At 48.0% G+C, this 14,516-nt stretch overlaps 1 protein-coding gene across 4 annotated transcripts in view; it reads left to right on the top strand.

Annotated features, from left to right (window-relative positions):
* CFAP91 (cilia and flagella associated protein 91) overlaps positions 1-14,516 on the top strand; it is a 135,769-nt gene that overhangs the window by 20,994 nt on the left and 100,259 nt on the right. For all 4 annotated transcript variants that reach the window (XM_084835395.1, XM_084835394.1, XM_084835398.1 and 1 more), the window contains one exon: positions 129-212. In XM_084835395.1, the coding sequence (XP_084691521.1) occupies positions 129-212 (84 nt within the window). The remainder of the gene's footprint in view (positions 1-128; positions 213-14,516) is intronic.

Below are 14,516 nucleotides of genomic sequence, written 5' to 3'. Positions count from 1 at the left end.
GCCTCTCACTTCAGGGTGACCTGTTGGTAACTTCTTTTAAGAGGAAGTTTAGTGTAAATTCTGAATGCCCTTTCTCTCCAAAATGTTAGATCCAGTAATGATTTTTACATCTCACCTTTTCATTACAGAATTCAGCCCTCACTTCAGATGCCCAGAATAGAGTATGAAGATCCTGAAGTTAATGGAAGGAATCGCTGGAAGTATTTTGAACGGTGGGGATTGAATCATGTTTGATTCAAAAATGGTCTGTTAGCATGAGCAAATACACAATTGTCACCAAACATATGTGGGAAGTACAGATTCTCTCTTTCACATTCCAAAGGCACCAAAAAAGATGCCATTTCTAGTCTTGGAAGTGTCTTGATCATGTAGTTGGATTCCAGGTGTCTTGGTTGAGGGTATGTCTGACATGGTATAGATTACAAGAGGCCTGTATCTCTCCTAAGGCACAAAAGTAGTTTTTTAAAAAAAAAAAATCATGTTAGCCTGCAGGTTTTCAAACTATAGGCTCACATCTATTAAAAGAAATCCTGTTTTTGGAAGCTTATTGGGGAGAACCTTCCCTGAAAGGCAGCTTGTCCATGACTATCAAGCTTCTCCTACAATGTGCAGCTACAGAGGAGTGTTGCATGTGTTCTAGAACACCCTATCTATTAATGTGGGCTACTCTGTGGCCCAGTAAACATGGCCACTGGCCTGCATTACCTGAGTGTATGCCCTAGAACACTCTCCAGAATTCCTCTGCCCCATGTGAAGCAGGGGAGGCTTCTGTGACAGATCAGTCACGGAGTTTCTGGAAATTTCCTTTTTAAAAAGCTGCAGTGGTGGGCTCTAAATTGGATAAGGGCTTCAGCAATGGGGGGAGGGTATTTATGTGAGGGGGCACTCATAGAATCATAGATTAGTAGGGTTGGAAGGGGCCTATAAGACCATTGGGTCCAACCCCCTGCTCAGTGCAGGAATCCAAGTCAACGCATCCTTTACTGATGGCTTTCCAGCCTCATCTTGAGTGCCTCCAGTGTGGGAGAGCCCACTACTTCCCTATGTAATTGGTTCCATTGTCATATTGCTCTAACAGTCAGGACGTTTCTCCTGATGTTTAGCCCGAATCTGGCTTCCTGTCACTTGACCCATTATTCCATGTCCTGTACTCTGGGATGATCGAGAATTGATGCTGGCCTTCCTTTCTGTGACAACCTTTCAAGTACTTGAACAGCGCTATCATATCTCCCTCAGTCTTCTCTTCTCAAGGCTAAATGTGCCCAGTTCTTTCAGTGTCTCCTCATAGGGCTTTGTTTCCAGTCCCCTGATCATCTTCATTGCCCGCCTCTGAACCCTCTCCAGCTTGTCTGCATCCTTCTTAAAGTGTGGTGCCCAGAACTGGACACAGTACTCCAGATGAGGCCTAACCAGTGCTGAGTAGAGGGGAACTAGTACTTGCCGGGATTTGGAAGCCATACTTCTATTAATGTAGCCCAAAAGAGCATTTGCCTTTTTTGCAGCCACATCACATTGTTGGCTCATATTCACCTTGTGATCTACAACAATTCTAAGATCCTTCTCGCTTGTAGTATTTTTCCCAGATCATATGTTCTTCGTCATGGTCTCTGAGCATCAACGTATGGGCTCTGCGCCTGTGTGGATCCTCAGTTGGGAACCTTCTATAGCTGAGGAAATTTTTGGCAGGAACCCTCTCCCACCATTTCAGTGTGCAAGCCCTTAGCAGGTTCCCACCTATTCCCTCAGTTTTCTTTCAACTGCCATTGTGGCAGCCTCATTGGGAATCTTCTCCTTCATTTTCATTTCCTTTTGAGGAAAAGAATAGGCACGCTGAGATTTGCTTTAGTTTTCTTTTTATCATCTCATTTTATTCTTTCTGTCATTTTTGGGGTTCCTACCACTCTCCCCAATTTGGGTCTGGCATCTTGGAATCGGCAGCAGACTCCAGTACTGGCCGCATCACTTGCTGCTCCCCTGATGCCTCAGGATCAAACATGTTCTCCCGTACAGACGAGCATACTGCCCACTCCATCAGTGCTATTCTCACTGACTTGTATGGTGAGTCCTGCTCCTGTGACAGATCCCTTTCCGATCACATTGACGTCGGAGGATGAGATCTGGGATCCATCCCCTATAAATCCACCCACTTTGCCACCTTGTTCTCACACACAAGGGTACAAAACATTCCGAGATTAATGTCCGCGGTCCCCAGATTCACTCTACTTGGTTGCTTCCTTTAACAGAGGTCATCCCCCTAGTTTTTATGATCAAAGCCATGATCGAGATAGGTCCAGATCACCATTCTGCTGGGATAGACATTCGGCTTGGGATGTCTGCTACAGGAGACCCCATGATTGCGTTGAAGACTGTGATGTCCCTTACAGTCCTTACTACCCTCCTCGCGATCGTGATCCTCCATACCAGGAAGCGAGCCGATACTGTCAGCTCCCAATGGTTATGGTATTGAGACCACCGGATTGGGAAAATGTTTTTCGTGCACCCCTCAGAGTGCACCTCCTGCTCCACAGCAGCAGCAAACAACTCAACAACTGGCTGTCCAGCTTCCTGAACAACTGCTGGCCATGCTACAGCCATTACCACATATCATAACTGGTGATATTTCGTTGCTTCCTCGCAAGGAAGGTGATAAACAAGTTCTGTTTCAGGCTCCACCAGGAGAATCCCCACTCTCTGGTATGGAAGGCTATCAATCTGACACACATCCCAGTCTTCCTGCCCTTTGTCCATTTCTTTGCCTGATGCTGCTATTGGGTCAAATGTTGCTATCTCGATGTTGAAGGACTTTGAACAATTTTCTACTCAGGTTCTGAGAATGGCACAGTGCCTGGGCTTGGAAACCCACCAAGTGACCTCCACTGCAGGATCCAGTTTTCAGTGCAGTGAATGCAGAACTATCCTGTGGCCATACCATTCCTTCTGGCATTGGAGAAGACTATTAACAATCCCGGAAAGCTCCCTCCACTATGCCACCAACGTCTAACCATTTGGAAGGAATGTATTGTGTCTAGGAAGCTTATGCTGAATACCTGTTTAAACACCGTGCTCTGAATTCGATGGTTGTCGAGGCAGCGCAAGGAAAGTCATGGAAAGCATATTCTTCTCCAACTGATGCTTTGATCTACTTGGGAGGTGATTATATTCCTCTGCAGTGATGGGCCTAAAGATTTCGAATAATCAGGCACTTATGTTGGGACACCAGCTGCTTCTGTGGGACAAGGTTAGTTGCTGCTTTGAGCATCTTCCTGATGACAAGAAGGAACTGGACTGCCTCTTTCAATCCGAGGTGATGGAAGTTATTGAGATAACAAACATGTCTCACTGTCAAGTTGATTGCGACTCAAAAGTCCTCATTGGTTCCATCATCCTGTGTCATCGCTCCTGGTTGAGGTCAGCTGGCCTCACCCAGGAAACTAGAGCCCGCATCACAGATCTGCCCTTTGATGGTCAGGGCCTGTTTAATGCAGAGACTGATGATGCATTAGACTCAGTACAGAAGGCCGAGAGTATTCACAAAGTGCGTGGCGGTGGTCTGTTCCCATTTGCGAATGCAAAGTGTTGAGGTATACCCATACATTGACAATTGTTTGTTGGTGGCATCAATGTGGAAATGTCTTCTTTTGGTTGATAGAGGTGACCTGCAATCTCCTTCAGAAACTGGGACTTTGCCTCAGTCTCGAACAATCTCACCTACAGCCTACACAAGTTCTGCCGTTCATTGGGGCACTGCTGGACTCCCGCTTGGGCAGGGTGCTCCTTCCTTGGATCCGAATGGAGGTGCTAATGTCACTGACAGTGGAGCTAAACTCTCACAAGTCCATTTCAGCACTCAAGACCCAATGTCAATTAGGCCTTATGTCTGCAGTAACATCTGTGGTTTGCTACGCTCAGTTGAATATCTGAATATTTACATCCTCCATGGGGAGAATGGGCTGCTTGCTCAGTCCTCACAGGTTTTCTTACATTGTGGCCTAGGCAGATTGAGCAAAGTTGGCAATATTGCTGGGCTACTGCAGCAAATCCAGGAGCATACCAATAGTTGCTTACTACTTACAGCATCCCCCCCTTACCCAGGTCCCCCATCGAATGGGCCACCCGGGCAAACTGAGGAAGTAAGACCACTGGTGCTACCAAACGGCCATCTGGACAGCATCACAGGTGGTTAGGATGCAAACTGCATCCATTTTCCCACTGAGCTGCCTCCACTGGCAGAGCTCGAGACTGCAGGTCCACCAGAGCTGAGAGATTTGTGAGGGAATATCTTCTCGGAGAGTAAAAAATTGGGTAGTCTGAGGAGTGGAGAAGGTACACAAAGAGTTAAAGGAGAACTTAACACAATATTTTCAGAGGCTTGAACAAGGAGAGCAGCAGCTGCAACTGCTTGCAGACAGGGAGAAAATCCTGCAGCTACAGAATCAAGGAAAGTACTATAATATGCTACTGGACAGTTCTTATCTCCATGCTTTTGGGAAAGTGCACTTAAGAGTACAAAAATTTCTCTCTCTCTCTCTGGTAAAAATAGGAAGAAACGGAACATTGATGAAGTTACAAACCTCTAGGCTGTCTTAGAAGTTCGGGGCGGGGGGGAGCGGCTGGGATGTGTGAAATGTTTCCATTGACTGGCTAGGCTGTTCGGGACAGTTATTTTTCTAATGCCCAACTTAGTCACAAAAGTGGCAGCAACTCACACGGGGCTCTCCACCATGTCCTGCCTCTCGGCCGATCCCCCTTTTCCCTTCTTTCTTGTTTGACAAGCAAGGTAATGATTGCAATGTTCGTTAAGTTCTGCAAAGTCTCAGTCTGCCACCTTTGTTTTGTTTACAATTGATGACTTTTAGCCTAATATGCTTTCTGTGGACGAATTTCAGGGATTGCTCCTAGGAGTCTGATGCGTGCTTGATCTAAAGGATCATGATCAGCTGGCTCTTGATTTGGCCAATTTGCTTGTTCATATAATCTACTGTGCACTTTGGGAGGCAATTTAACTTGCATGATTTAGTTCATGTCAGCCAATTATAACAACTGATCACTGTTTTCAATTTTTCTCTAAATTTCTGTGGTTCTTCTCTGAAGTTTCAAAATATGACCTGGTCTCTCAGTTTTTCTTGGGAGTCCTTAAGATTCCACTCCCTGGGATCCATGTAACTTCTTTGATGTCTCAACTACCAATTAAAGAATGCTGTAAGCATACTGTAAGCATCCCATTGGTCTTGTGGGATTCTGGCATCAAGACCCTTCAGGGCTCCCCTCCGGTGCACCAACCTGTCCATGTCAAATGACCCAGTTATGGGAAATTGTTTGCTTGAATCATCTTGGTAAACCAGTTCCATTTTTCTAACCACTTGCAAATTTTTGGACCATATTTCCTATACGTATAGGCAGCAGGAGTTCCTTTGGGTGGTTCCGGGATCCTTTTGAATGATCCAGCTCCCATTTTTCCAGGATTTCATACAAACAGAAGTGGCTTCTGATTTTCACCACCGAATAGGTTTAGGGCAATATCAGAAGGGCATAGGAATGGCACTCACACCCTCACGATGTAGGAATGGCACTCACAACCCTCTGGACAGTAATGTTAGAGACCATCCCAGTCCGTTTCTAAGACCAAACACCGCAGACTCTAAAGTCTCCTTCTAGACAACCATATCCACAGGAGGTTCTCTTTCCCACATTCACACTTTCAGGAGCCCACTCGTTTATGTATTCCCAATGAATCACTCACACAACAAACAAAAAGTATGGCTCCCAGACAGTACAAAGCCTGTCATACAGGACTTACTGGGATATGGGGAGAGGGACTCAACCATACATACCCTAGTCTTTAATTTATTTATTTATTAATTATTTAATTTATTAATCGCCCATCTGGCTGGTCACCCAGCCACTCTGGGCGATGTACAACATACAATAAAACAATAAAATTCTACAATAAAAACATTTTCTAAAATACCCTAACCCACCCCAAATGCCTGGCTGAACAACCACGTTTTTAATGCACGATGGAAGCTCATTAAAGAGGGGGCATGATGGAGTTCCCTAGGGAGGGAGTTCCACAGAGTGGGGGCCACCACAGAAAAGGCCCTCTCCCTCATCCCCACCAGTCTAGCTGTCCTGGCTGATGAGACAGAAGGCCATCCGAGGCTGATCTTGTTAAGCGGCCTGTCTGGTGCTGCTGGAGGCGCTCCTTAAGATAGGCTGGGCCGGAACCATATAGAGTTTTAAAGGTCAAAACCAACACCTTGAATTTGGCCAGGAAAACAACTGGTAACCAGTGCAACTTCTTCAGCACTGGAGTGATGTGATCTCGCCGGCGGCTGCCTTTAATCAGGCGAGCCGCCACATTCTGTACCAGCTGCAGCTTCCGAACCATCTTCAAGGGTAACCCCACATAGAGCGCATTACAGTAGTCTAAACGAGAGGAGACCAGGGCATGTACTACCGATGGGAGCAGATGGTCGGGAAGGAGGGGGCGCAGCCACCGTATCAGATGGAGTTGATACAGCGCTGTCCGGCTCACAGCTGACACCTGAGCCTCCATGGACAGCTGGGAGTCCAAAATGACCCCCAGGCTGCGGACCTGGTCTTTCAAGGGTAGCCGTACCCCATTCAACACCAGGTCAACATCCCCCAGCCTCCTCTTGTCTCCTACCAAAAGTACCTCGGTCTTGTCAGGGTTCAGCTTCAGCGTATTCCTCCCCATCCAGCCACTCACCGTCTCCAGACATTTGGACAGGGATTCTACGGCCAACCTTGGTGAAGATTTGAATGAGAGGTAGAGCTGCGTGTCATCCGCATATTGATGACACTGCACCCCAAACCTCCTGATGATAGCCCCCAGCGGCTTCACATAGATGTTAAATTGCATCCGGGAGAGGATGGAACCCTGTGGCACCCCACAAGTGAGTGGCCACGGGTCCGAAACCTCCTCTCCCAGTGCTACCCTCTGGTACCTGCCGGAGAGGAAGGATCGGAAGCACTGCAATACGGTGTCTCCAATGCCCAACCCCTCCAGGCGGTCCAGGAGGATACCGTGGTCAATGGTATCAAAAGCCGCTGAGAGGTCGGGGAGAACAAGGAAGGAGCATTCACCCCTATCCAGAGCCCTCCTCATATCATCTACCAAGGCGACCAAGGTCGTTTCTGTCCCATGCCCAAGCCTGAAGCCTGACTGAAATGGGTCTACATAATCAGTTTCTTCCAAGTGTGCCTTCAACTGCACCGCCACCACCCGCTCGATCACCTTGCCCAAAAATGGCAGATTTGAGACTGGGCGAAAGTTGTTCAGAACTTGAGGATCCAAGGAGGGCTTCTTTAAGAGCGGTCTTATCACTGCCTCCTTGAGGGCTGATGGCATCACTCCCTCCTCAAGGGAGGCGTTCACTACCGCCCTGATCCCCTCACCCAGTCTCTCTCTGCAGCCCATAATGAGCCAAGATGGGCAAGGATCAAGTAAGCAGGTGGTCGTCCGTACAGATGAAAGCACCTTGTCCACTTCATCAGGAGGAAGAAGCTGGAACCGATCCCACAAAACTGGTTTGCCACAGGCCGCCTCTTGCTCACTAACTGTATCCACAGCGTGCAGAGTAACACACCTAATCTGATCAATTTTGTCTGCAAAGTGCCTTGCCAAGGCCTCACAGGAGGCCTTAGAATGCTCCAGTGGTTCCGGAGCCACAGGACCAACCAGGCTCCGGACCACTTGGAACAGCCTCCTGGGACAGCACTCTGCAGACGCGATGGAGGCAGCATAATATTCCTTTTTTGCTGCCTTCACCACCACATGATAGGCTGAAGATACAGCTCTAGCCCATGTCTGATCGTCTTTGGAGCGAGACTTCCGCCACGGCGCTCTAGCTGTCTCACCTCCTGTTTCAGAGCTCGTAACCGCGGATTGAACCATGGTGCAGTCTGAGCCCTGTTCAGGGGGAGAGGGCATTTTGGAGCCACCTAATCTAATGCCCCAGTGATTGCGGCATTCCAGCCACCCACCAGGGTCTCGACCGAGTGGCCGTTGGTGTGCCCCAGAGAATCCCCAAGCGCGTTCAGGAATCCATTTGGATCCATAAGACTCCTGGGGTGGACCATTTAATGGGTCCTCCACCCCTGCGGAGGGGTTGTGGAACCGAGAAGTCCAACATCACCAGATAGTGATCTGACCATGACAAGGGGGTGGTGGATATACCCCTGACTTCCAGATCACTCCCCGCTTCTCCAGAACCAAACACAAGGTCTAGTGCATGACCGGCTACATGGGTGGGCCCAGTTAGAATATGGTGCAGCTCCCAGGAGGCCATGGTCTCCATGAAGTCCCGAGGTGCTCCTATGAGGATGGCCTCTGAATGTACGTTGAAGTCCCCCAACACCAATAAGTTAGGGGACTGTACACGCACATCAGAGACCACCTCCAGCACCTCGGCCAGGGAGTCAGTCGTGCAGCGGGGTGGACGGTACACGAGCAGAATCCCCAGACTGCCCTTCGGGCCCAACCTCCAGTACATGCACTCAGCAACCTTGGTCTCCCGGAGAGGGGGCCTGGTGAAGACCAAGGACTCTTGGTAGATAACAGCCACTCCCCCTCCCCGATCCCCAGCCCTCGGCTGCTGTGCATACGAAAATCCAGCTGGACACATGGCTGCAAGGGTTGGAGCAGCAGCCTCGGCCAGCCAGGACCGGAGTCTTTTAACCGCTGGACCGGAGTCTTTTGTGACAGGCAGCCTAGGTAGGCTGACAGGTGCCCCGGGGAATGAGACATCAGAGTCTGTTTGACCCCCTTGCCCTCATTCACTCATGCAAATGCACAGATACCTACTATAAGGAGGAGAACAGACCCTGGGTCTAAAAATTTAGTTCGAATCACAGTCTCGCCTCTCTGCTGGCAGGCACTAAGAGTCCGCCCCATTAGAGATTTCAAATGGTCTCTTACCTCTGGGTTGGCACCAGGGGTGCAGTCTCAGCCCTCCAGGGAGATGGCCAAGAAGAGATCCGAGTTATGGCACCAGAACTGTGGAGGAATTTAAAACATGACACTCCAATTCTCAAGGTCTGGTTTATTCCCAAAACCACACTGGTCTCGAGCCTCGGCAAGAGAACACACCCCATTGCCGTGTTCCGTGAGGTTATATACTTTTCTTTACATAGCATAAGTACATCTGCGCATGCTCAGAGATTAAGACTGCACAGCAACAGCATAAGCAATCTAAGCACTTTGGTATACATTTGGGCCCTTCGTCATGCCCCCCTCACTCCTCTGAGGATGAAGGGGAAGAGCAGGCTCCAAACCCAGAGGAAAGGACCAGCACAGAAGGAGCCCGAGCCCCCTCATTCCCTATGGAGGTTCCAGGCCCAGTTGCAGTCTCCCCAGAGAATTTGGAGGGTGAAATGCCACTGATCCCTGCAGAATGAAGGCAGCTGCATGTCTGGGAGCAGCGTAAGCGAGCCTCTGTCCATTTAAGACAGTGATTCTCAGAGGCAGAAGGACTGATTAGATACAGTTGCTTCAAGTCGTGGCTGTTAAAAGGGGTTGGCAGGCTGGGGTTAGACCACTGAAGAAACAACGTTATGTTATACACAGGTTCTCAGCCTCAGCCTCGGACCTTGTGCACTGCCGTGCTCATGTTTCCTCTTGTGTTTCCTCGTGTGTGTTTTGGACCCCAGATCGGAGAACGGACTTCTCTTTGCCTCAACGCTTTGGACTCGCTGCCTGGGTAAAACATCCCTTGCTACAAGCTGCTTTTTCGCTTCCCAGCCTTGGACAGGTTTACAGCCCTGTTATCAGCCAGTGATTGATTGCCATTAGCTGCCCAGCAGCCGACACCTTCCTGTTAGTCCTTCTCTTAAAGCAACTGCAACAGTCTCCTGCTAGGAGACTGTTGTTGATCTTAGCACTTCTTGGTCTAGACCTTTATTATTCCTAAATTCTCCTGATAGTTGCTTATCTCATCTTGACTTAAGAACTTAGTTCCTGTTTCCTATCATGTATGACCTTTTTAGTATATTTTTCCCTCTCAGGTATTTTTCCACACTCCAACACTGTGCTCGGGATCATGGTTTCCACCCGCTCAAGTGCTCTTGCACCAGATTCTTCAGTTTCTCCTAACCCTCTTTCAGAAAGGACTTAAACTGTCATCTCTGAGAGTTTATCTGTCTGCAGTCTCTGCGTTTCAACCTCCTGTTGAGGGGGTTTCAGTTTTTTCACATCCAACAGCAAAGAGATTCCTGAAGGGGATCAGCAATTTGGCACCAACAGTTCGCTCCATAGTACTGAGTTGGAGCCTTTCTGTAGTGCTTAAAGCACTTTCATCCAAGCCCTTTGAGCCACTGGTGACTACAGACCTACACCTCCTTTCTTGGAAAGTGGTGTTTTTGGTGGCAGTTACATTTGTAAGCTGAGCCAGTGAACTCTGTGTGCTCAGAGTAGTCCAGCCTTACCTCACCTTTCTCTGAGACAAGATGGTCCTCAGACCTGACCTCACCTTCTTGCCAAAAGTTGTGCTGGATTTGAGTTTAAGCCAGGACATTATCCTGCCTGCATTCTTTACTTCCCCGTCTACACCTCTGAAGTCAACCTTGCACATGCTTGATGTGCACTGCACTTTGGCCTTCTATGATTTGAAGACTGAACAATTCCAACTCTAGCCTTGCCTCATCGTCGGTCTGGTGGCAAGCATAAGGGCCAGCTGCTTTCGACTCAATGCGTTGCATCCTTGGTCATAAAGACTATTGAACTATCATATGAGCTGGCTGGACGCAAACTGTCTGCCCCAGTCTGAGCTCACTCTACTTGTGTGGTAGCAGCGTCAGTCACATTCAATAGAGTGGTTGTGATTCCTGAACTATGCTGTGCTGCAACCTGGTCTACATTGTCTACCTTTGTTAGACACTACAGACTGGATGTTTGGGCTAGAGCTGACTGTGTTTTTGGTCATGCCATCCTTTCATCTGTATTGTAATAGGACACCGACCCACAACCTTGTAAGTTAGCTTGCTAGTCTCCCATATGTGTGATGCACAGAGACCACAAAGAAAAAAGACCTGTAACTGTAGTTCTTCGAGTGGTCATCTGTGCATTCACACAACCCACCTGCTGTCCCCGCTTCAGTGTCATACTTTAGTTCAATGTTGGGTACTGAAGGTATTTCTTCTTGGTTCTGAGGCTACAGTGTCAGTCTCAAGGAATTGAGGGAACAAGTGGGAATGCACTAGGGACATATGCACTGGGACGGTGGGGGGGATATTCCTCAGCTATAGAAGTTTCCTGAATCAATGCTTCTCACAGGTGCACAGCCCTTATGTGTGAATGCAAGATGACAACTTGAAGAACTACAGTTACAGGTAGCAACCTGTCTATCTTTGCCTATTTCTGTGGCCAGAGACCTGGATGTCTCAGGTGGTGAAAGTACCCCCCCTTGGGCATCTGAAGCTGTTGACTGCTTAGATATGGCTTCCTTAGGGGTCTTACCTCTCCCTCAGCGAAGATTCCGTCAACCTCAACCGTCGCCCACGTGGAATCTCCTACACTGGGTTGATTGCTCAATCGAGAAGTGGCAAAGAAGCTGCCTAATTGGGCTAGATCTCATAAACCTATCCAGGCAGAACAGACATTGAAGAAGATGAAGAAGATGAAGATGATGAAGAAGAAGAAGACGTCTTCTTCTTCTTCTTCTTTGGCTGCTGTTGCCACATCTTCTAAGGCCCAGGACCTCAGACCAACTGTCTCAGTAGCAGAGGTTGCACCAAGAGTCTCTGTATTGGCATTAGCTCCACTGATAAACTCACTGATACTGATCCTTAAAAGATTGGCCCAGACCCCTCTTCGTTATCCACCTCTTTTGGAACTGATGCTTCAATTGGCTCCTACAGTACCACCAATGCCTTTGCAGATATCATTGGCATTTCTGCCAACTCCCACTTTGCCATCAATGGAAACATCAGTTTTATCCCTGCTCGTTCCATCACTCACCATACTACATTAGGTAACTCAACCTGTTGGGACCACTCAAGCCACCTCATTGAGCTCAACCAATAAGATAGGCAGGCCTCTGCTGCAGCACACAGTTGTCTCCACCTTTGGCTCCAGAAGATTACCAGTCAGACTTGAACTTGTATTCTTTCATTGCTCCTTCCATCTCCTCACCAGACACAGTTGAAGGGAATCAAGACCCTCCTTCTCCAACAGAACATACAGGACAAATTCTCTGCATGGCTCATTCCTTGGGACTCAAGACCCATCAGCCAGTGGTTCAACTGAAGGATCCAGTGTTCAGTGCCGTGCTGACTGAGGCCTCCTCTCTAGTGGTGATTCCAATGCTTCTGGCTCTTTTACAAGCAATCCAGCAATTCTGGAAGGCTCCATCCTCGGCTCCACCAACTTCGAAGAAGTTGGAAGAAATGTACAAAGTGGCAGAGTACAGGAGTTTTGTTCCATCATCCTACCCTGAACTCTGTGATATTGGAAGAGTCTCAAGGGCAATCCCAGAACGTTCACTCTTCCTTGGTAGACAAGGTGGGTAGACATTTAGATTTGATGGGAGGTCACATCTATTCCTCTGCATCACTGGGTTTGCATGTAGCTAGCTACCAAGCTGCAGTGGCTCGGTATCAACTATTTCTTTGAGAGAAAGTTGGGACTCCGTTTGAGCACCTTCCAGAAGAACGGTACGAACTTACTCACGTTCTTCAATGTGAGACTCTGAGTCTTGCATGTCATCAAATCAATACTACTCATCACATGGCAGATTGTGATTTGAAAGTGATGGTTGGCTTCATCACATTGCATAGGTATGCCTGGCTGAGATCTGCCAGTCTCTCCCAAGAGTCTTGCTCCCAAACTGAGGGTCTTCCAATTCTGTTCAGTGCTAAGACAGACGAGGCAATGGACAACATCCAAACAGGTCAGAACATGTCAGAACGTATGGGTATCAATCAACAATCATCTTCATATCTTCCCCAAAGATTGTGTAGGAAACCTGCCTATAAGCAGTCCTGCAGTCCAGCAAGTCAGTCTTTTCACCAACTGTCCCAGTGCAGAAACACCAATTCCAGTCTTTGAAGTTCAGAAGCAATTGAAGGAGGCCAGACAACAATAATAAAGAGTGCCTTTGACTCACCCAACTTTATTCTTTGTCTGTCACCCCACCTTCAGATCTCACCTGTTATGCTGCCTCCAGGCCTGGAGACAAATAATAACTGACACTTGGTCTTTTCCATTGTTCAATGGGGCCACAGAGTTGAATTAAACATTCTACCTCCAGGAGGTTCCATCAAAGTGACCACTCCCTCACCACCACTTTTGGCTGAAGTAGATACCCTTCTGTTGAAATGGGCAATAGAACAAGTTCCAGCACAAGATATTTCAGAAGGTTTCTGTTCCCGCTATTTCATGGTACTAAAATGGAATGAATGACTTTGGCCAATTTTAGACCTCAGAGATCACACTTGCATCTATTCCACTTGTTTGGAAGGGCGATTGGTTTGTGTCTCTGGATCTAAAAGACTCCTCTTAATACATATCTAGCATTGTGGATTATCAACGGTTCCTTTGGTTTCCTGTCAGAACGGAGGTGTATCAAGTTTTGGGTGTAGCCTTTCGGGCTCACCACAACACAGGGGGTATTCACAAAATGCATGGCCATCATTACAGCTTACCTCCACCTCCAGGGGGTCTCTGTCTACCCCTCCATAGACAATTGGCTTCTGGTAGTGCCATCAAAGGCCAGGATCGTGAGTGCCATTTTGATTTCCTGTTACCTTCTCCACAATTTTGGCCTTTGCATCAATGTGGAGAAGTCTCACTTAACACCAACATGATGTATCCAATTCATTGGAGTGGTTCTTGATTCCAACATGGGTCAAGCATTTCTCCCTCCAGATCATGCCTTAACATTGGCATAGCTCACAGGAGAGTTGGAGTGTCAGGAATACACCACTGCCTCATGAGTCCAGAGGTTACTTGCGCATAGAAAGGTTCTTCCTGTGCAAGCACTGGGTCATTACTAACCCCTAGAGGGATGCCACTTGCGCTGGCATTTTCATGGCAGACTATAGCGGGGTGGTTTGCCATTGCCTTCCCCAGTTGCACATGAGGGTGCTCCAAAACTGATTAACCATGTGTTCAAGTTGAATTGGAATGCTTGATGCACAAGCTTTCACCTTCCCACCAATGTGATCCTGTCCCTGGTATGGTGGATGGACATCTCTAACCTTTGGAGGGCACTCATTTCTCCTCTTCATCCCCATCCAGAGTAATAATCACAGATGCATCTCTGCCAGGGTGGAGTGCCCACTGTGGGATGCTATGGGTGCATGGGAAATGGTCCAGGAGCAACTGCAGACCAATAAGCCTGCTATCTGTCATTTGTAAATTATATGCCAGCTTTCTTTATAGTCTTTACTAAATATGAGGCATGGCTTGAGAGAGAAAACATTTGGGGTGAGGAGCAGGCAGGATTCAGTAAAGGTGTTTCTGCTGATAAGAGGCAATTTGTGGATCTTAAATCGGA

The sequence above is a fragment of the Heloderma suspectum genome, chromosome 2 (assembly GCF_057233095.1).
Source record: "Heloderma suspectum isolate Gila_16-S chromosome 2, 16-S_ref, whole genome shotgun sequence".
NCBI classification, from domain to species: Eukaryota; Metazoa; Chordata; class Lepidosauria; order Squamata; family Helodermatidae; genus Heloderma; species Heloderma suspectum.
Note: the sequence above shows the minus strand (reverse complement) of the source record. Positions and strands in the feature narration are given on the sequence as shown.